The sequence below is a fragment of the Telmatherina bonti genome (assembly GCF_933228915.1).
Source record: "Telmatherina bonti genome assembly, chromosome: 15".
NCBI classification, from domain to species: Eukaryota; Metazoa; Chordata; class Actinopteri; order Atheriniformes; family Telmatherinidae; genus Telmatherina; species Telmatherina bonti.
The window spans coordinates 28833737-28856281 of NC_136613.1; the positions used below are offsets into that span (position 1 = coordinate 28833737).

At 38.3% G+C, this 22545-nt stretch overlaps 1 protein-coding gene across 1 annotated transcript in view; it reads left to right on the forward strand.

The window, feature by feature from the left end:
• Positions 1–446: 446 nt before the first annotated feature.
• Positions 447–22545, forward strand: part of ramp1 (receptor activity modifying protein 1) — a gene marked incomplete at both ends in the record, with an annotated part of 96557 nt that continues 74458 nt past the window's right edge. Inside the window, one exon of the mRNA XM_079254550.1 lies at positions 447–504. Coding sequence (XP_079110676.1) covers positions 447–504 — 58 coding nt within the window. The remainder of the gene's footprint in view (positions 505–22545) is intronic.

Genomic DNA, 22545 nt, shown 5'->3' on the forward strand with positions numbered 1-22545 from the left:
TCCAGCCTGTCCCCCATAGCCCTCCCCCCCATAGTCCTCCCTCTCCACGCTCCGCTGGTCCCAGGCTGGCGCGTCCCTTCCTCCCTTTTAACCATCTGGACGGGACGATTCGCTGGAAGGAAACAAACAACAAACAAACAAACAAACAAAAAGAAAAGAGCTCCAACTTCCCAACTCGGCATGTTTGACGGCGGGATGACACAGGATCGGTGACAGGAAGCCTCGGGGGAGTTGACGCACAGCGGGGACGCGGAGCGAGTCTCGGCTCTCCCCCGAGCACTTTGCGCGAGGTGAGGCGGCTCGTGTCGCGGATGGTTAACCACATCCCATGGATTTATCAACAAGCAGCCACTTTCTGATGCTAACGCTTCCTCTCTGAGCTACTCTTGGATCTCCTCTCTCCCTCCTCAAAACTTCAGTCTCCGGATCGTTTTGGGAGCGACAGGATGGGAACACACACCGGCTCGGCTCTGCAGAAACACACACTCCTCTGCTTCATCATAGGTGAGTCTCTCTCACTCCCCGGCTGCTGTTAACCTGCGCAGTAATGGATGAAATGTTTCCTTTGTGGGAAAACACCGCTGGAGAAATGGCAACATCTGACTGAGTGGATGGAAATGAGCGTAAAACTGTTGGACTGGGAGCTTCATGAAAGCAAATTGAATCACTATTGTGGACACTGAGGGACAAAGACAGGGACATTTGTTTTTATGCAGATAAGTTTTCAGCAGAATGAGAAGTTTATTGCAGTTAGTGGCTTATATCTAATAAATCTGTATTTAATGTGTTTAAAGTAACTCATAAAACCCAGTTTAATATTCAGTATGTCCAACACTTGGTTTTATTCTCCTACAAAATACATTGAAGGATTACATTAGGTATCCAGCACTCTGCTTTCCAAGTAAGCACAATAACCTTTGTTTAAACTGGAGGAAAGCAGCACTGAAAGGCATAAAATGTTTAAAGGAAACAACATTTAGACTTCTTCTTTTCAGAAAAAGGACTTTAAAACTATTCATTAAGAATCAAATGGTCTTTTTTTTTTTTTTTTTTTTTAATACACACAGCGGTGTAGTTCTGAATGTGGCATCAATGTTTAGAACAAGTGGATGAAGACGTGTGTATATTCCTGCACAGCATCATTTGTTTGTATAATTACCTAAGAGAGCAATTAAAAACCAGAAAGAAACCCTGGCAAACATTTCAGTAAGACTGAAGAAATACACCCACATCACTAACCCTACAGTCAAGAAGAAGCGGCTTATTTACAGATAACAAAACAACACAGATGTGACACAAAGCTGAGACTCTTATTTCTCCGAGTGCACCGGAAAACTCAGGCGAGATGAAAACCACCTGCATACGCTCAGATTTAAAAATGATCTGACATTTAGGTCGCAGTTCACCTGATCCTGCAGTTTTCTGTGGAATTACTGTCTATAAATCAGCCGGACATGTGGGTGTGGGCTCCTCCATGGGTGTTCCACTGGAGGGACTGTTAGTCTTTTGTGTGCTTTTAATGAAATCTCTAATTCTAGTGGAGATGTGGGGCCTGGCTGTAAGAGGACAGTCTGAGATCCTCAGCAACATCAGCAGCACTGAGACGATGAGGAAGGAGGCACTCAGTGGACAATGTGTGAGAAAAGAGAAATTATTGTATTTTTCCCTTTTTAAAATTTAAACAATTATTAATTTAATTTCATTCATCTATTTAAAAAGATTAAATCTTTATATTATATTATATTATATTATATTATATTATTATATATCATACTATATATATTATATTATATTATATATATTATATTATAATATATCATATTATATTATATTATATTATAATATATCATATTATAATATATCATATTATATTATATTATATTATATTATATTATATTATATTATATTATATGATATTATATGATATTATATTATATTATATTATATTATATCATATTATATGATATTATATCATATTATAATATATCATATTATATTATATTATAATATATTATATTATATTAATCATATTATATTATATTATATTATATTATATCATATTATTTTATATCTATTTTCTTTCTTTTTTTTTTTTACATTTAAATTTGAAGTTTTATTATAAACCAGTCTCAGAACGCAGTCTAAACACAGAAACACTTGTATGAAAGTAAAAAAAGAAATACCTGAATGAAGTCAGGAAATCTCTATTCCAGTCCAGTAAATTCGTCACGTAGCTTATCAGCAGGTCCCAGGTCGTGTTAAACATATTCCTGAAGCCTTTGGTGATATATCAGCATATCTTTTATCCATTGGTTCCACTACGGAGGGATTGCATACCTCCATTTTAATAGAAATCTTCTGCAGACCAGCAGAGAAGAAGAAGGAGCTGACCCTCCATGAGTGAGTGGGAAAGTTAATGTGTGTTTGAGCGGCTGTTACACCAAACCACGCTGCTGTTGGTGGCCTGATGTCACAATCAGAATCATTAGAAATGAAATCGACACAGATTCTTATACAAAGCCATCTGAGGCATGTACAGATAATATTCTGAGAAATAGAAAATATCCAGGAAGCAGCAGTTGTCTGGATGAACACGTCGCCTTCTGCAAACACTCCAACGGCCACCAGATCTCAGTCCAGCAGAGCAGCTTTGGGTTGTGGTGGAACTGGAGGTTCTCATCAGGAGTGTGCAGCGACTGTGATGCTTCATGTCAACATGGGGATAAAAATCTGATGGAAGTTTCTAAAACTTTGTTGAATCCAAGAAAAAAGCTGCTCTGAAGGCAAAACGGGGGGAAGGAAGTGTCCAGCGGCTGCTGAATACTGGGAGCTGTGGAGCCCTTCATGAATAGGTGTGTTCTTTCCAAATCATGTCAGATAAAGTTAATGTAACACACACACACACACACACACACACACACACACACACACACACACACACACACACACACACACACATATAACTGTCCATGATTTTCATGCCTCATTGTGCGATCAGTTAATCAACAATGTGACACAAAGTGATTTACATTAAAAACTTTATGAACCGACTAGAAACATTTTTACCAGTCAGATCACACATACACACAACTTACAACACACGCTGATCACACTCACACACATATTGTCTTTAGCAACACCTTCCTAACTCACTAAGTGTTGCTGTTTTGTTGCTGTTTTGAGCACTGAGTTTAGTTTGATGAGGAGAAATAATCCGGGGAGGATCCATCGCTTCCTTTTAAAGATGGCTTCTGGTCAGCCATGCTTCCGGCGTGTGTGCGTAAGCTGCACTGAGATGTGTGTAAAAGAGAAAATGTGACGCGGTCGGGATCCGGCAGAGGTTGAAAAGCTACAAACTGATTCCAGCCAGCAAGAATTAAACACAGCAACGTCCTTTAAACCATCAGGGTGCGGCCATTCCCACAAACACAGGTGTACATAAAGGAACACACACACACACACACACACACACACACACACACACACACACAGACAAACAGGACTACGACAGGAACAGAGGAGATGATAAAACACAAAGAACTAATCAGTCAAGCTGGGAGAATTCCTGACAATAAGTGAAGCACAGGCTTGATGTTTCTTTGTTTTTACCTTCTCATCGTGTTCAGAGCTTCGCCAGAAACCAGATAACCTCCACTTTACGGTCCGTCGGAACCTATTCATGTGACGTGTTGTCTGGACGGTCAGAGATCAGACGTGGTTTTGTTTATTCAAACAGTGACAGTGGAAGTCGGAGTGAAGAGCAGCCTGTCGACAAGAGGGAGCGGAGAGGTGAATATGTGAAGAGTTCAGAAAGAAACGAAGACAGCAAACGTTTATCATCTTCCTCATCTGCGTCTGCAGCCTTTTAATTCAACTTAACTTAATTTTTATAGAACAGATTCATTTAATCTCAACATAGAGTCCATATATAAACCAGACGATCCACATCAGTTTTTTATTTATTTATTCATTTTATTCAATAAATTAAAACATATGTTAAAATCTGAACTTATCTTCAAGTTAAATTTGAATAAAATAAGGAGTAGCTGAAGTCAATTCTTATATTATCTCCCCCCTTTTCACCCAACCATCAGTACAATATATAATCAAACAAACCAAAAATGTCTATAAAATGAAAATAAATCTTCAGAACTTAATCAGGTTCATGACATCCCACAGACTAAACACATCAGTTTCTTGTCATCCCCAGTTTACCACACATTTTTAAGCATTTTCTCACAACATTGGACATTTAGTAAATTTCACAGAATTCATAATATCTGTTTAAAAAAATCTTTATTTCTCCTTTTAAACAAGAATTTTGATGTTAATTCTTTCACTTCTTGGTCAAAATTAATCCATTTTTTTAAAAGAAATCCTAAAATACGGTGTCCTGAAAATACCCACATTTTTAAATTAATAATGACTTTCTTTCTTTATAAATATTTTCTGAATATTTTCTGGCAACAGATTTTTATTTGCTTTAAAACAATACAAGTAAAATGTTATAGTCTACTATTTCCTGAAATTTCAACAGTTTATATTACACAAATAATGGATTTGATGAATCTCAGTAAATGCTTCCAGTAATGATCCTAATGGCTCTTTTCTGCTAAATGAATAAAGGCTGTGTAACTGTTTTATATGTACTTCCCCGTACTTCAATGCAATACGACACATACGGAATGAACGATGCATTAAAAACATTATACAAAGCTTTACTGTCTAATGAACCTTTGATTTTGTGAAGAACTGCAATTGTTTTTGACAGTTTTAGTTTCGTATCATTTATGTGTTTTAACTTTTCATCAATTATTAGTTTGAGCCATAAAAACTGTGTTCATGTAAAATAATTCACAAAAACCTGCCTAGCTAAAGAAGCTGATGTTCGTGCTTATGATATTTGTTCAAACATACACAAAACTCAGTTTTTTCTACTAACTGAGGGAGAAATGTTTGTTTAAAAGGAATATCCAGAATCCAGCAGCCAAGACTGGGAAAGTGGATCATCCAGGTCCAGACAGTTGGGACTCCCTCAGAAGGATCTGGGGAAAATAATCAAGTCTTTTCTGGTTCTGGAGCGCTCCTGCTGTTTATATTGTGACCACGCTTTTGGCACACACTCTTCTGTTAAAGGTTAAAGAATAAGAGAGGCGGTTTAAGCTGATTTGAATAGTTTTATTCAGCTCCAGTCGAGGATTGAAAGGCATTAAATGCTCTGATTGTCGCTGTTTACTTCCACCGAGCCGTCGTATTCGCTCACATCGTCTTCCTCATGCCAATCACTAACTTATACATCGCTGTATGAATGGGCTTCATCTTGTGTTATGTTGGCGAGCGTCGCTGTTCAGTGATGGCTGCACTTTCTTCGACTTCCCTGACGACAACCACTGGAATGTTTTGCCCGTAGCTGAACTGCAATGTGAAGCCTGATGGCTGACCTCAGGATGACGTGTGTGGAGCAGCAACAACATGCTTCCTACCCCCAACCGGTGTGCTTGTAATAGACTTAAACACATTTACTGCTAATGTGAAGACGGACACGGACGTGCAGCGTCGCACATAAAGTGAAATACACACATATACACACTTACACGTTCTTTGTGATGCTCTAACTAAGCATTCAGGTAATCTTACTCAAATGTTCTGGATTCATACAGTTGTGAGTCATCACCGCAACCACGTTGCCTCATTTCTCTTTACATCTGTTTTTACCTCAAACGGCAGCTTTTAAAGTTCAGTAAAGATGCTTTTTCTGACCCCGCCAGCTGGTCATTGATAATTTTTTATCCTGGCTGACTAAGATTGATGGCACACTTTAATAAACAGAACATGCCATTTAAATAAAATCTATTAAATTCCCATTATAATCATTTGTCCTTTTCTCTTCTTTAATTTCCTGTGCTACTTCTTTGGTTCAGGGAGTACAGGATGGATAAGAGGGAAGAGAGCAGATCACTCTTCCTCCGTCCAAATGAAGGGCTTGCCTCAGAGAGTTGCGTTAATCCTCTTCCTCTGAGGTGATCATCTTTCAAGTGACAGCTCAGGATTCAGTTTGTATTCATTCCACATATTTCACTCAGAAGCAACTTAGTACAGAGAAGCGAGGTGACAAAAAGGAAACACTGTGGCATAATTTACAGGAAAACATCCGGAAAGTCAGACATTATGTTATTATTGTTGGCAAAGTAAATGGTACAATGTATGCCGGCTAAAGTATGAGGTTCAGACTGGATCATGGGCCTGTTTGGGTAACATTAGAATAAAGAAAGAAAGAAAAGATGCTTTAATTCATTTTGTTCAGGTGGATCATTCATACTTTCATAAATCCAGCTGTATCAAGGACTGTTTAAGCTCACAGGCTTTACCTGATTTAGTTTTATAAGAAAAAAAAAAGAAATAAGTTTGTTTACCTTTGGAATTAACAAGCTTTGTGAACTGGAGGCTGGAAGCACGTGGTCTTATCCTCATCCGTGTCGTGGTGCTCGGAAAACACACCCTGACTGAACACACACACAACAAACAGCACAGCCTCAGAAATGTGGTGGACTTGAATCTGGATTGCCAATAAGTAAAATATCAAGTTCTGTTTCTCATGTTGTTTTACAGTAAACCTGTTTTTTTGTGGATTAGATCGCAGGTGGAAACAGCAGCTTAACTTCAGCGCTGTTGTAAATCTGCTGCATTAATGGGACACTAAACTGATTTAGACTAAAGATTTGGTACAATCTGCTGGGGTTTCTTTTTTTTATTTTTATAAATATTATCACACCAAGATAAACAAATTTGTAATATTTCCTTGTTTTTTAATGGCTTGAAGTAATAGATCCTTAGGAAATGTTTAGATGCATCCATCTCCTCGATGGGAAGCCAACACATCAAGACCAAGAAATATGAAACAGTTATCAGCAGAGCCTTCAAAATATCTCTGCTTTCAGTACATGCCTGATTAAATAAATGTCACATATACTCACTATATTATCAGTCAATTCATTTTTCCACAAATCATAAAAGTGGTGTTAGCTCAATTCTTTCATCTCCTTTATTTCAAGATATTTTCCTCAAAGTACTATTGTACAGGTCTTCACATACCTCTCACTAGTGTCACCTTCTTGGTCAGTTTAGTCACTTTTACCTGAAGAAGATGGCAATGACTGAATGCTGACCTAGAGGTTTTTTAAAAAGCAGTTTATAAGCTAGTAAATGACGTTAGCGTGGCTTCATGCATGATTTACGTACAGTCCATGTTCAGAGTCGGCATTACTGCAGATAAGTTTCCCAACAAACAAGTTGGTTCAAGATTTCCCTGATAAAGCTTGAATTTCCTTAAGAACAAACCAACCATTTAAATAACCTAATCTGTAACAAAGGATTGCCATCAATGCAACGATTGTTGCCATGGTGTCGGTGAATGAAACTGAGTGGGCTCTCTTTGGCAGAAAATACGGTTTATGCCGATAAATTGTAGTTATCTCCTGGTATTTAACTGCATTACTAGTTTATTTCCATGCAGTGGATGTATATTTAAATGTTGGTATAGTAAAATAAAAAAAGTAAAATGAAAGCATGTTTGTATAGCCCACTGATTTAAAAGGTACTTAAACCTTTATTTAAGACTTTGAGACTGGAGAGGTTTATTATGATTTTTTTTCATTGATATATATATATATATATATATATATATATATATATATATATATACACAATATGTGGAATATCTCTGCTGACCAGGTCTGCTTTTATCAGTAAAGGTTTGGACTCTGGTTCAAGACCATACAAAAAGCATTATTTAGAAGCGTAAAGCGGCAAAAGGCTATAAAAGTCACCTACAACGATTTGGCTGTTCATCAGCCCTTATTAAAACAAATTGAAGTTGGAGGAAATTGAGGCCTGAAGCCTCTCGGAGTCGCATTCTGCAAGAAATATATAACCTGCCCAGCATGCAATAACACACAAAAGGTAATAGCGAAGCATCCTCTGAAATCTCCAGAATTATTGAACACAGACTGACCAGGGATTAATAAAATCTGCTGTAAAAAATGTGATTAATTCAGACTGCTGTTGGTGTGACTGGTGTTAAACTGGCACATAACGGCATAAATACACATAGCAAACACTGCAATTGCAATATTTTTTCATTTGTCAGGTCTAATTTTGGATTCCAACAGCTCTTTAGGGAAATAACTAAAACAGATAATGTACACCAACGCTTTCTATACACAGAATCGCAGGGATATTCGCCATCTTGGGTGTATCCGTGGCCTGTTTATGTCAGTTTGGCAGTGACACTCATCTTTTTAATTTCCACCTTATTCAGAATTTCTGACAATTGCTTCATCTTATAATTTTTGGAATATTTTATTAAAAAAAATGTTTTTCATCATGCCAAAACAACATGAATTAATGAGTCCAATTGACATGTTTCCTCACATAATGCCAAGAATACGTTTATCTATCAGAAATTAATCAATGTATATAAACAGATGATTTGTTTTCAGAACCAAAAAATATTAATAAATGTTTATTTGATAAAAAATGATCAGTTAGATAGTGTAGTTGCAGCTCACAGTTTTTAGATTTGCAGGGTTTAATTTGTAGAATGTCTGCATGAACATATAAGGATGTGTAGTTTTTAAGATTCATGCCAGGTGTAGGAACTTCCACTAAATACCAAAAGCAAAAAAAATACAACACCTGAAATTGGTTGCTGTGCAACCTGACTTTATTCCATCGTTCAGCAGATTGTAAGAGCCTTGTCACTGTGCGTGGAGGTGTAGACCCAAATGCAGGACAGAATGGAAGCCGATGGGTTGCGGGACCAGGTTTTATTCCTTAAACTAAAACTAAACTATACAAAAAACATGACAGAGACAAAACAGGTAACTACAGATAAGCTTGCAAAATGAACCAGCACTGAAGAACAGAAACCAAGTAGTATATATACACAGACACAGGTGGAATGACTTAACAGAATGAGTCCAGGTGAATCTAATGAACGGGAAATCAAAGCAGGAAACGAGACACGAGGGAACTAAACAAGGAAAATTACAAAATAAAACAGGAAACCAGAACTTAGAAAACACATGAAACATCAAATAATAACAAAGCTTAGCTATCAATAATCAGTGTCTCTGCTTCGTAATGACTTTTCACCACTCTGTTGTGCGAGTGAGTGGTGAGCAAGTTTCTTTTCAGAGTGTTGTAGACATGTTTTTATAATATAACACGTTTTTACCAGTTTACCAGTCAGAAATCTGAAAATGGGTCGCCCTGTGCTCCTAATGGCAGAGAAAGCTGTGGTGACACCACATGCACATTCTCTGTCTCTAATGTTTTGTGTTATTGGCAAAATTTCACATGTACTTTTATGCTCACTTGTGGATAAAAACTACCCTAATCTGTCACTTAGTTAGGAGTTTAAATGGCTATTAGTATAAATATCTAAATAGCCAATCACATGGCAGCAACTCGATACTCTTAGGCATGTACACATGGTGAAAACAACTTGCTGACAGTAGGAAACAGCTGATCTACTGGGATATTCATGTGTAGCCAGGTTTACAAAGAATGGTCTGAAACAGAGACAGTACCGACTTAGCACTGTTGATGGATAATTGTATGTTGCGTCAGTATGGGATTGCTTGACTGCTGCCCTTCCACTTGGAAGTGCGGTTGGTTGACTGATGTTCTTCTACCTCATACCACAGATCTTCTTGAAGGCAACAATGAGAACATAAAAAAGCTGCAGGCACAGACAGACAAACACCCCCCTGATGCTGATGCATTCTCAAGAGTCTGAGATGTTGCCACCAGACACAATAATGTAAATATTTATTTTGAGTTTTTGCCACAAGTCCAAGTTAAACTCTCAACAATCCAGAGGACATGGATGCACAGAATTTTGAGGAAGTATTGGGCTTTTTTCTGTGTCTGTTCTGCTTGAATAGAACATATAATTCTGCTGTAAAAGACTCAAGGGGACATTTTTAAGCAGCTTCATAAATCAGCGGGGGTGGATGGGAGCCAGTGACAGGTAGAATTGCTTTAAGAAGACAGAAAGAGATAAATGAGGTGGGCGGGGCTGGATGGTGAAAGTTTTAATAGTACTGATATATAACTGTGTTTGCTATGTATGCTGTATGTCCTTTGTGTGTTTGTGTGCAACCTGAACAACGGATCTGCCCCCGGGGCTTTGGCTGATTAGATAGATGGTTAGCGAGGGGTTTTGGAGGAGAGTGAAGCTGACAAAAGTAGCCATGCTCTGGTTCAATACAACTGCTTTTCACATTGTTTTAGAGTATTAAACACAAATTTAAAAAAACATACTTTGAATCCTATACTTTCCTTAGTGATTCTCGCCATCAGTTCTTTTTTCATTGGTATGAGCTAGCTTAATGGTACGAGCTAGCTCATAGTAAGCTAACATCATGTTTTTGTCCTGTTGGAGGATTTTTTTCAAAGGAGTGAATCCCATAATGAACTCAAATAATCACTATAGCTATTCCTAATGCAATGTATGGTTAGCTCTGATAAGAAAGTTTCTATACATTACTATCAATAGACTTTAGTTAGATCAGTAGTGTAGCTATATTTCTAACTGTTGCCTTTATGGTCTATTTCATACATATTCAACATGATTGATAAACCTGGAGGTTTGCTTATAATTTGTGTGTAATATTAACTATTTCCTGTCTGTCTTCAGTTTAGAGTAAAAGAGAGCATCTGGCATCATTCTTGCTGACACAAGTAATGGTTAGGTCTTTATACGTTAGTTGTAGATCAGTGGTTACACTGGAGGACAACCAGCTCTATAGTGAACCAAACCACTCATTTTTGTGTTTTACTGTCCCTCAATTCTTCCAACCTACCTACCAAACAAAATGCTGATGTATTTTGCATCAGTCTTCATAATGTTCGGTATTTGGACCACATGTGACCAGATGTAGGGAGCTGGTGTAGAAGTGCATGTTGTTTGGAAGAGTTGTTGGAGGTATATCATTGGAATGACACATCTCTATAAGGTTTACTAATTATGGCCCCAAAATTTTTGCTCTCTGGGATGGTACAGTGACTGCTTCATGATAGCTTCCACAAGCTGGCATTGGTGTGGACAGTGGAGGGAGTTTTTCATTTAAATGTCCTTTAAACAGACTTGTGCTGGGTGGGCAGATGTGACTCACATCAGGTGGTGACGTGGCTGGGTTTCAGCAGCCATGCTCATTGCATCAATGCCAAATGCCACCACCAATGTGTGAATGTTGAATGAAAAGTAGGCCTAATGTAATTCAGCGCATTCTCAATTCCTGCTTATTTACACACATAATCAGTGAAAAAAAAAACATTGCTCTTGTTACTATCCTGCATATTTTAAAGTTATACACCACAAAGCACATAGACAGAAAGGCAGTTTAAATAAAATATACATGTTGGCTGACTTAAGTGACTCAAGTGCACAATGAATTGCACTGTATTTGGTAACTTAGAAGTACTCTAACAAACTACTTTACTTAGTGAGTAACACAATTACATCACTTATTACTTTTTTAGAAATGTAATTCTGGAATATAATTTTTGTTTTTCAAGTAGTATTATCGAACACTGGTCATAGTAAACACTTGCATCAACAGAAATGCATTACTGAAGTATTATACTGCAGCTTACGTTAAAGTGAGATTAAGGTCAAGTGACTTAAATGGTTTGGGGAAAAGTATTGCTGACAGCAGCACGGCAGTCTTTTTCTGTTTTATTTATTTAAAATTTTTGAAGACTCCTTGGAGACAGAAAATTTACATATTCCAACCTAATGAAATAGCTTTAGTCACAATGTTGCTTGAGGGTTTGTAAACCTTCCATAATTTTCTGTATTTCTGCATATTTTCAGAACATATTTCCATAAAATTCCCAAACTAGAGAAGAAAGAGAGAACAAGAACCAAATTAAGTAAATGAGAAACACACACACACACACACACACACACACACACACACACGCATAGAGAAGAAAGAGAGAACTAGAACCAAATTAAGTAAATGAGAAAAAAAAAACACACACACACATATATATATATATGTGTGTGTGTGTGTGTGTTTCTCATTTACCTAATTTGGTTCTAGTTCCCTCTTTCTTCTCTAGTTTGGGAATATATATATATATATATATATATATATATATATATATATATATATATATATATATATATATATATAATATGTATGTGTGTGTGTATATTGCTTGTGTGCGTGTTGTGTGAAGTTGCTGGATAAAACATATGTTTGAATGTGTATCATGGCAACCACAAATGAGATTCCTGAGAGCCTCAGAAAATGTGAGCTGTTTCTGCTCATAGGCTGGAAACAATTGTAAAACTATTTGAGTACATGTTTTGGAGAAACTGTGGCCAATTAAGTCTGGCTTTTTCAGAGGTTTTCTGAGGACACTTACTGTGTCAATATGAGTTCTGCACATTTCTGTGACCACAATAGGGTGCAGGTGGAAAGCAGCGTACGGGTCAGCGGAATGGACTAACCCCATTAGCACACGCTCACGTATTCACCAGCTTCACATGCTCCAGAATATTTGACACATTTGTACATTGTCTCACCCGTTAATGATCGGGACGTTGTACTGGGGGCCGGGTTGGAAAATCGCAGTTGGAAATCTCGAGTGAATGATGCAGACGTGTGTGTTTCACCATTCCAGCATGTGTGACAGCAGCTTTTTATACTGGCTAATGTTAATGTTTACAAGTCTGCCAGTCTGTCTGGAAGCATCATAAATAACAACCCAACAGATGATTTCGGTTTAAGTGAGTCAGAAAAAAAACCTTTTGATTAAGCACAAGGTCTTTGCTCGTGCGTGAAACATGATGGCTGACCACAGTGACAAACCAACGTTCATGGAGCGATCATTCTGAATCATACCACTTAGTTATTGGGGAAATGTCAGGACGTTATTTCATTTGCTGAATCTCAACAGGAAGTTGAAGGTGCAGTGCAAGGATCCCAAATCCTGGTCCTCGAGGACCGGTGTCCTGCAGGTTTTCCAAGCGTCCCCGCTGCAACACACCTGATTCAAATCCATGTGTGTTTAGCAGACAGGTGCAGAGCTTGTCTGATTCTGAGTCAGGTGCGTTCCAACAGGAACACTTGGAAAACCTGCAGGACACTGGTCCTCCAGGAGTAGGTTGGGGAACCCTTGTGTAGTGGGACTAGTGAAAGACACACAAATTGTTCCAATAAAAAATGTTGAAAGAAGAATAAATCATGAGCATCATAGCAGAAATTGTGATATTTGCTACTGTCATCTTCTAATATTGCTGATTTACTCTGCATCTTTTCCTATAAAACTATAAGATAATAAGTAGGTAATTCCGCTATAAAGCTTACTATTTCAAATTTAATATTTGAAAAGACCAAGTCAATGTCGAGATGTCAGTGTCAGCCCAACAGAGCCATAAGATCTAAAGTGAGATGTTGACTAGAAGCAAACACACAACACCCCAAAACTAAAGCTGTCTTGTTTGGAAAAATGAGCTAAAATTCCCTCAGTCTGACAAACAATTAGAAGAAAGCTCAGACAACTCTTATGGATGCACAACCAAGTCATTAGAAATGAAAAGTTTCTGTAATCCTGGTATTAACACGCATGTAATACCAGTTGATTCTCAGCAGTTATGATTATTTCCCACATTTAATTTTGTTTTATCTGTTTTAGAAAATCAGATAATGTTCATGTCATTTTAATGGAACAAACAAGAAGATTGTATTGGGTTAGATTCACACATGTGTGTTTAAAACCTAGCTTAGAATTGATTCTGCGTGGTTCTTGTGGATGCTCCTAGTGGGATCAATTCACATCAGTCTCTTAACAGAAAACTGAAACCTTCATATGCAGGTTCATAAAATTGTACTTTCTCTAGATCAACCTTTCCAGGAGGCTCTTTTCTTTACATCGTGGGTTGACTCTGAATCAAACAAAAAGTTCAAGCTTAAAGAAAAGGCAAGACGTACTAAGCTGTAGCGAGGTCGCAAGCAAAACAGAATGCAGCGTTGTAATAATTTGAGTTAACTATTGTGTTTTCATGATCTTTGCAGGCCAAAACTGTAATTCATTTCCCAGTTTGTTCTTGAAATCCAAGAAGTGTGCCTCAAAGAGAAAGAAATCTGGTCAAACTGTTCACTTCAGGCAGCTGCTCCACATTTAACCTTACATAACAGCAACATAGTGAGCCCGTCACAGCGGTTCACTCAACCAGTGCATCGGGCTGGAATTTTCTTTTGAGGATTTTTATTTCTAGAGTTCACTCTGTTTCACATGAACCATGTGTCCGACTGGTTTGATAGAAAATATATCTAGAACTAGGCTGCTTAAATAACATGTTAATGGCAACAACCTGAGGGAGGTATACTTAAGGTGACCTCATACACTCTGGTGGAGGAGCTGTCTTTTTTTACGCTCTTATGCATCTTTATGCTGAGATGATCATTTTTAGCAGATTGTGGCTACTGGAGACAGTGTAGACAAGATGAAGTCATATTAAGAGCTTGTGCTAAATATTTCAGTTTGAGCTGAAAGATTTTCACAACTACTTGATTAATTGCCTTGACAGGCTCGATCCCCTGAGGATGAATCCTGTTGTTGCTGGTGATCCTGACATTTTCTGCATTTCCTCACAAGATTTACTTACCCTTTTGCATTAAATGCCACAATTGATTTCCCCATTAATTGGGTGAAGACACTCAGAAACCATCAGGAGGTATCATAATAACTCTGATGATCTTTAAATCTCTCAGATTAAAGTAAGAAGCCCACTGGATTTGGCTGCAAGTTGTGTTGTAGCTAACGCACTTAGCTACAATGGAGAAGATGGTTAATCTTCCGTCTTCTTAAAAAAGACATGCTAGCTTTGTCGCTCACTATGTTTACATGAAAAATAGAAATTTAGTTAGTCTGACTAAAACTGGAATTTTTAAAATATATATGTTAGCTGGATTTACACTTTCATTTACTGTATACGTTCAAATACATGTGGCCTAGGCGCCATTAGCATAGTCCGATTCCTGCTCTGGGCTTTGAGCTAAAAGTAACACATGAAGTCTATACAGCGAAGAACAAGAAGGACAAGAAGAAGAAGAAGAAGAAGATAAAGAAGACGAAAAAGAAATAATAAAATTTTATTGTTTAAAAGAAGTAAATACATTCATTCATTCTCCTAACCACTTAATCCAATTCAGGGTCGCAGGAGCCTATCCTAGCAGTCTTTGGGTGAAAGGCAGGGTACACCCTGGACAGCTCTCCAGTCCATCACAGGGCCACACAGAGACAAGAAAACCACTCATGCCCACTCCAAGGGGGAATTTAGCTAATTTTAGCCAATCAACCTAACATGCATGTCTTTGGATGGTAGGAGGAAGCCAAAGTACCTGGAGAGAACCCACGCATACACGGGGAGAACATGCAAACTCCAAACAGAAAAGCCACTGTCTAAACCTTGTCCTAGCCAAGGATTGAACCAGCAACCTTCTTGCTGTGAGGCCACAGTGCTAACCACCATGCCACCGTGCAGCCTAAGTAAATAACAGAACTGTCAAATTCACCCCTTGTCATAATCAAGTTCCAGTTAGGTTTTTGGTCCGTCATTAAATAGATCAACTGGAAAAGGTCCAATATAACAAGCTACAAAACAGAAAACAACATACCCTCGCAGAGTCAGACGTACTTCACCCAGTAAAATATAAATCTTCACCATTCCTTCTAAACCAACACAAAGCGGCCAGTTACATTGACCTAACTGAGCAAAAGTAGCTATAACTGTAGATATAGTAGATATAACTGCTATTTCGGAGTATATTTCTAAGCTAACACTATTAGCTCAAAGAACTTCTCCTTTTAGAAAATAATTTTCAGAGCTGCTGCAGCAACTTTTTGGAGCCGGAGTCTGGATAACTTATACATCAAAAGGTTTTGAATGAATGACTAATTGGCAGTATTAAAAACAGTGTTTCCATTTTAAAAGTTTGCTTGCGGTCGCTCACTTATAGACAGAAAAGTAAATGTTTACATTGCAAGCGGTACTTAATTTGATTTCTAACACATTTAATTTGTGTTATCATTGGATCTACTGCAGAGATTATGGATGTATATGTGTGATACAGAAAGGAGCCTTCTCGGTCAGTCTTTTTCTAGCTTAATAGGTTTTAAATAATGCATATGGCATTTTAGGGTAAGGAATCCCGGTGGCATTCACTCTCTGCACAGATCAGATTGAGGTCATGGATTTGAACTTTTGACCTTCAGTTCCTCCTTTCTGTTTGTACCAGAGGCTTCAGATTTCCTACACAAAGTGTGTCATGCAGGGTTTCAATGAACACTACCGGATATTAAATGTTTGCAGCCTCTTCATCGGTGGAAATCCTCTCTCATAGGTTACATTGAAAATAGCTCACATTGGAAATGTAAGTAGAAGTTTTTGAAAAGAAGAAAGGATATCATGAATTGAATAATACATAGAAGCTCCAATGAAAAGCCTTCCACCAGAGAGGCTTTGATTATGCCTCTTTCCACTGCTTCTGTAGCGTAACTTACCAATTTACTGGAGGGGATTTAGTATCAAATTGAGTGAGGCAGAGCAGAAAATCCCTAATTGGACCAAATGAAGGTGATTGTTTAGTACAATGACTTAGAACTGTAACAGCAGCCAGTATGCCAGACATGTCATGAAGTTTAGCACAAACTGAAGAGAAGAGGAAAATATATTCTAATGCCAGTGTCACTCGTTTGCCTCATTTATTTATTTGTGTCATATTTTACTATGTGCAAGAAAAAAAACTATCTATTGGGTTTAAATGTGGAGTCTCTTAGTGTTCATGTTAAGAAAGATCCGAACAGTTTCAGCAACACTCGGCCTCCCCTCTAATAACATGGGAGGGGGTTAATCTGAAGCCTGTAGCCGCTGGTAAATCTGGACAAATGGCCCTCTGCTCTACAGTGATCACCTGATTTTACAGCTCATCAGTCTGTGACCACCCAGCTTCATATATTGCTTTGACCTCAGGTAACCCGAGCGTCTTCCTCACTTTCAAAAGGCTTTGCACGGTTGGCTGAGAATCTTTGTACTGTTTGCCTCACATGCAAATTAAAAGATTAATAATACAGTAGCTTCCATATTCTCCTTGCGCCTCTTTGACAATTTGCTGCTATTAAATTAACATTACGTAATGACATAAGATTATTTTTTTCCCATTAAGTTCTTCTTCCTTCCTTTCCGTGCTTAGTCTCTATCAGTCTTTTTATTAAAATGAATTCTTATGCTTAATAGGAAAGTGAGCAGTGTAAAGTAGGACATAAAAGCCCCACAATGCATGGAGGGCTTCAACCCAAGTACATAACCTGATACTCTACACAACACAGGGAAGGAGGCTGGGCACTAGTGAACATCAATGCCACTAAAACAAAATAACAAAGATCTACATCGTAAAGATAACCGCTTGTGATCCAAATCCACCATGGAAGGAGGAACCATCATGGAAGCCTCTGCATGACGTTAATCTCAAACAAACTGAAGAAGTTCTTCCAGTGCCAAGAAAAGACTGATATTTATTTTATTTGCACAAGTAAATCAGCCGTGTGTTCAACGTGTGGGTGTGGGACAGCTTATCAAGTGTGTGGGAAGAACATTTTCCCTCAAATCTGTTTGAGAGATGTGTCTGCAAAAATATCCCATGCAGCCACTGTAAAGTACATGGCACAATTATAATAACCAAAGTCCCGACAGAAGCTCAAGTAAAAGCAGAAGGAATGTCACCACAGGCTTTTGCTACCATCCTTTCACAGCACAGCCATCTTAACGGGACTTTTATCAGCTACAGTACAAGCCCAGAGAAATTGTTACGGCTGCCCCCAATTGCCCATCAACCCATTTTTCGTTCAGCCTGGAAACCATCATCTGGCCTCCCCTTGGTTGGGATTGGTTCCTCCACGTCACCTGGTCTCGTCGACATCTCTGCATGGCTGACCTCTGCTCCAATGAGGATTCGACACCTCTCTGATCCAGGATAAAAGAGCGCCAAGTTCTTCATTCAGTGGCAGCTGTGTGGTGGTTGCAGCTTGCCCCCTTTGAGACTGGGTTTTTTGGTTGTTGGTTTTACAGCCTTGTCTACCATATTGTTGGTTTTTGTGAAGCTTTTGATCTGTGCTGTTTTCACTATTTAGTGACTTGAGTTTACAGGTGTTTGATTGTTTGTGTTTAGAACCACCTCTGTTCTATATTTTGGTTGCACTGCCCTTCCAATTGGGCCTGTATTGATTTCTTTTTATTTTTCGGTGGGACAATAAAGTTGCCCAATATACTTTTTGGTCTGGCACATTTGTTTTATGTTGCGGCTCTTACCCCTAGACTACAACCCCTGGGTCGTAACAGAAATGTATCAGGATCTTACTGACTATAGTCTGAGGCTAAAAGCTTCAACAATACTTCATCATACTAAGAGTAAAACTGTGTTCTATGAACATGAAACGACTGTTTAACTTTGCTGTGAAATCTTCCTTTTCAGTGTGTGATTTGCGTGTTTCCTGCGCAGTCTGTGCTCTTTAACTTTTACTGATGCCATTACCTGATCAGACCTTTTATTGCCTTAAATCACATGACAAACACCTATTTTATTATATGCAAACATAACTGTGGGGGGAAAAAAAAGAAAGGAAGCAGAACTAATTGTGTACACAATATTGGTGAAACTGTGAGACTATCCAGCCTGAATGCATCCTCTGAGCCTGAAGAGTTACAAACCACAGTGGAAAACACAAACAGTCTAAAGACATACATAATTCAACAAAAAACAGGGAAGTTGTGGATAAAAGACATATACTGCCTGCTTTGACATAAACCATGAGGAAATAGTGGAAAAATGTCCAAGTCCAACAAAAGAGCAAGATGTAACGTTCGACAGCACATAAATACGGATGAAACTCCCTTCTTTCATTTTCACATTTTTCTGATTAATGGCTGGTCATGACTGGTGTGTTTGCTTGTAGATTTGCGTGAGTATTTATGTTTATGTGATGTATAGAAGTGTGCTTTTGCAAAGCAGTAACCCAGTTGTCACTGTTCCGCCTCAGCAGCTAATGAGCAGCACCCAGGCACTGCAAGGTAATGAAGCATACAGGAATCAGCCTGTGCAACATAGTGTGTGTGTGTGTGTGTGTGTGTGTGTGCCTGTGTGCGTGTGTGGGTGTGCATGTTGTGCCCTGTCTGTAGCCATTAGCAATTATGCAGCACCCATGGAGCCAATGTGTATTTCAGCCTCATGGCACTGTTAGGTTGTACAATATGCCCTAAACACACATGCACGCGCACAAACACACACACACTTTGGTACACCATCATATGCTGTCATATTTGACAACCACTCTCTGGCAATGGAAGACAGTATAACACACATACACACACATGTTTAACCATGACACACAAATGAGTTGTACAGTATCTCGCATGCGTGTGAACACACTCGTGATGCATTAAATGAATCAGATATGCTTTGCCAGGTTGTAGCTGTGCCTTTGAGCAAGGCGCCCAGTTCATATCAAATGTCAAGACAAACCGTATGACTACATTATAGTTGCTGATACAGGTTTTTCCATCTCAGCAGTCCCAGTGTAATTTGTTTTGACCAGTAACGGCGACGAGGGTTGAATAGTTTGACTTAAGAGATAAGGTTCACACAGTTAATGGCTCCCCACAAACAGAGGAAAGAGAGAGAAACGGTGGCTGACACTGAGACTCCTACCTCTGCTGGAGTGTGATCTTATGTGATGTATTACCTCTCCTCTGCCTCCAGTGTTTAACCAGATACAAGGGCAGAACAAAAGCAGACAAAGGATTTATGCCTCCGCTTTGTTTTGGGGCAGAACAGGAGAGGAGAGAAATCAGAGAAGACGCATCCTTCTCAGTTCAACATGATCCAGAGTTGTATGTGTTACTGCCTCTACAGGCACAGTGTTTAAACCTACAGATTCACAAAGAACTAACAGATGTTATATTGAAGAGGTCAGTAATACTCATGGTCTGAGACTAGAAAGAAAACTCTGGACTCTAGTCACGGGGTTGTATAATAAGAAAACTGAATGAAGCAGCTGTTTGGTGATTTAAGATCCGCAGGTACTTGAACTGGTGTGTGTCCATTACCTGGTCTAGCAGTGTAATCCCAGAACTACTGCTCTATGTTTCCGTTTCACCCCAAAGGATGTAAATAGACAGGAATATGTTTGCTACTTTTGGCATATTTATGACTATTCGTAATCTTTGTTGTGTTTGTTTTTCCAATTTGAGCTGAAGCCACACACTGACACAGTGCATGGGCGTAATCATGCATGCAGGCTGTCCTCCCGGTGTTTATCAGTATTGAAAAGTAAACTAAACATATTGCCAGCCAGAACTGATCCCCTCACCCTATGATCTGTTTTATGCAATCATTGCAGGAAGGCCATGCAAAAAAATTCTTATACTGAGCACAATCCTGCAGGTGTCCTATGCAGTCAATAAAATCTATTTACCTTAATTTGTTTTTCAGCTACTGTACACTGTGAAATCTTGCCTAAAAGATTTGTCTTGTACTTTTCTTTTTCAACAATATTTTGTGGCCAGCAGTGAACTTAGTGAACTAATCCAAAAAAAAAAACCACAACTTGAGCAGACCTTACCCTTCCTAAACCAATACAAGCATGTGAAAAAGGAAGTTTATCTTCTTTGATTTAAATAGTTTAACCTGTTTTGTTTACATCACGGAAACAGCAAAAGAGATGTTATTTTTATATGTACAGTGTACAGTTTTCTGGCACATCAATCACATTAATACACACTGTACATTTCTGCTAAAAACTCAGCAACTTTGGCACTAAATTTAGTACTGTTTCAGATTCCTCTGTTAAATAATAAAGCAGCTATCAAGTCTAACTACTCTATCTGGCGATAATGGAGACTTTTGGTCACTATTGTGAAAGGACATACTCTTTACGTCTCTCCGGGAGCAGCAGCTACTGCATAAGCTACTACCCCACACCATCATCCTGCAGTCAGAGCAGGATGTAATCCCCTCTGCTGGATGACCAGACTGAAGTTGCCACTGACTGTTTCACTGTTATTGAAGAGTGTGTAAGCATAAAAAAAAAAGAAAAAATTAAAAACATTTAAAAAGTTAAAAGTACTGTAATATGTCAAATACTAGAGCTGTATTTAAATGACTTTCAATAACATTTTTACTTTTACAATATTAATATTTTATTATTTGATTTAGTCATCCTCCAAAGTCAATTAAAATGTTTATTTGATTTTATTTAATTACAAAGCATGTGATTAATCAATTATTTTATAAAGTAAGATATATATATATATATATATATATATATATATATATATATATATATATATATATATATATATATATATATATATATATATATATATATGATAAAGAATAAAGGACGTCTTGCATCTTGCAAGGTAAGGGCGACAAAAATACCCAAAGTCACTGATTCAGTAGAGCAGTTGGGGGCCATGTCCCCCATGCTGGGGACTCTGGAAAGGTCTCAAGGTTGAAACAAACAGCCACCCGGCCTACCCAGTGGAGATGGAAGCATGGGTGAGGCAAAGGTTTTCCACACATACACTACGATTCAAAAGTTTGGACACAGTTTCCCATTAAATTCAATTGGAGAGTGTGTCCATACTTCTGACTGGTCTTGTATACATGTTAGACATGGTTGAGACAACAGATGGTAGTTACAATAATGAAATGGTAAAACTTTTAAAAAGCAATGTGAGAAAACAAAAACACTTCTAGGATAACTTTCCCAAACCAAATGGTGAAAATGGGTGATTGAAACGGATGATTCATAAGTCTTAAATAAAAAGAAGACATCCCCTGTTATCCATCAGCTATTAAAACCAGGTATGTACACCCTCGGATGAGCAGGACATGATCTATTGAACAGTGCCACGATACACTAATAAACACTGAACTCAGGCAGTGTGTGAAAATCTGAATCCAGCTCATGATTTCACTGCAGAACCACATTTAGCAGCAACTTTAAGTACATGTTTTACATGACATTGCCAGTCACATTGCTGTGTTTTAAAACTCATTCTTCTTTACAAGGTTGTTTCAGTTTATAGAGGTTGCAGCATCCATTTAAGAGCATCCTGAAGTTCCCTCCACCGCATTTCAATCAGGCCTCAACGTGACTGAAATGCTGTCGTGGCTGCTTCATCACAACTTCATTCTTTTCTTTAGTCCTTCTGTTGTAGATTTGCTGCTGCTTGTTCTGTTGCATGAGCCAGTTTCTGCCGAGCTTTAGCTATCAGTCATGGTCTTTCATTTGACTCGACTGGCTGACTCCCGACCGTCCCCTCTCCACCTCCATGCTCGGTGATTGGTTTAAAGCGTGCCAAACATCTCCACTTTGGGCTCATCTCTCCAATCAACATTTTTCCAGACATCTTGTGGTTTGTTCAGATGTCACTTTGCAAAACATCTCAATTAAAAAGCAACT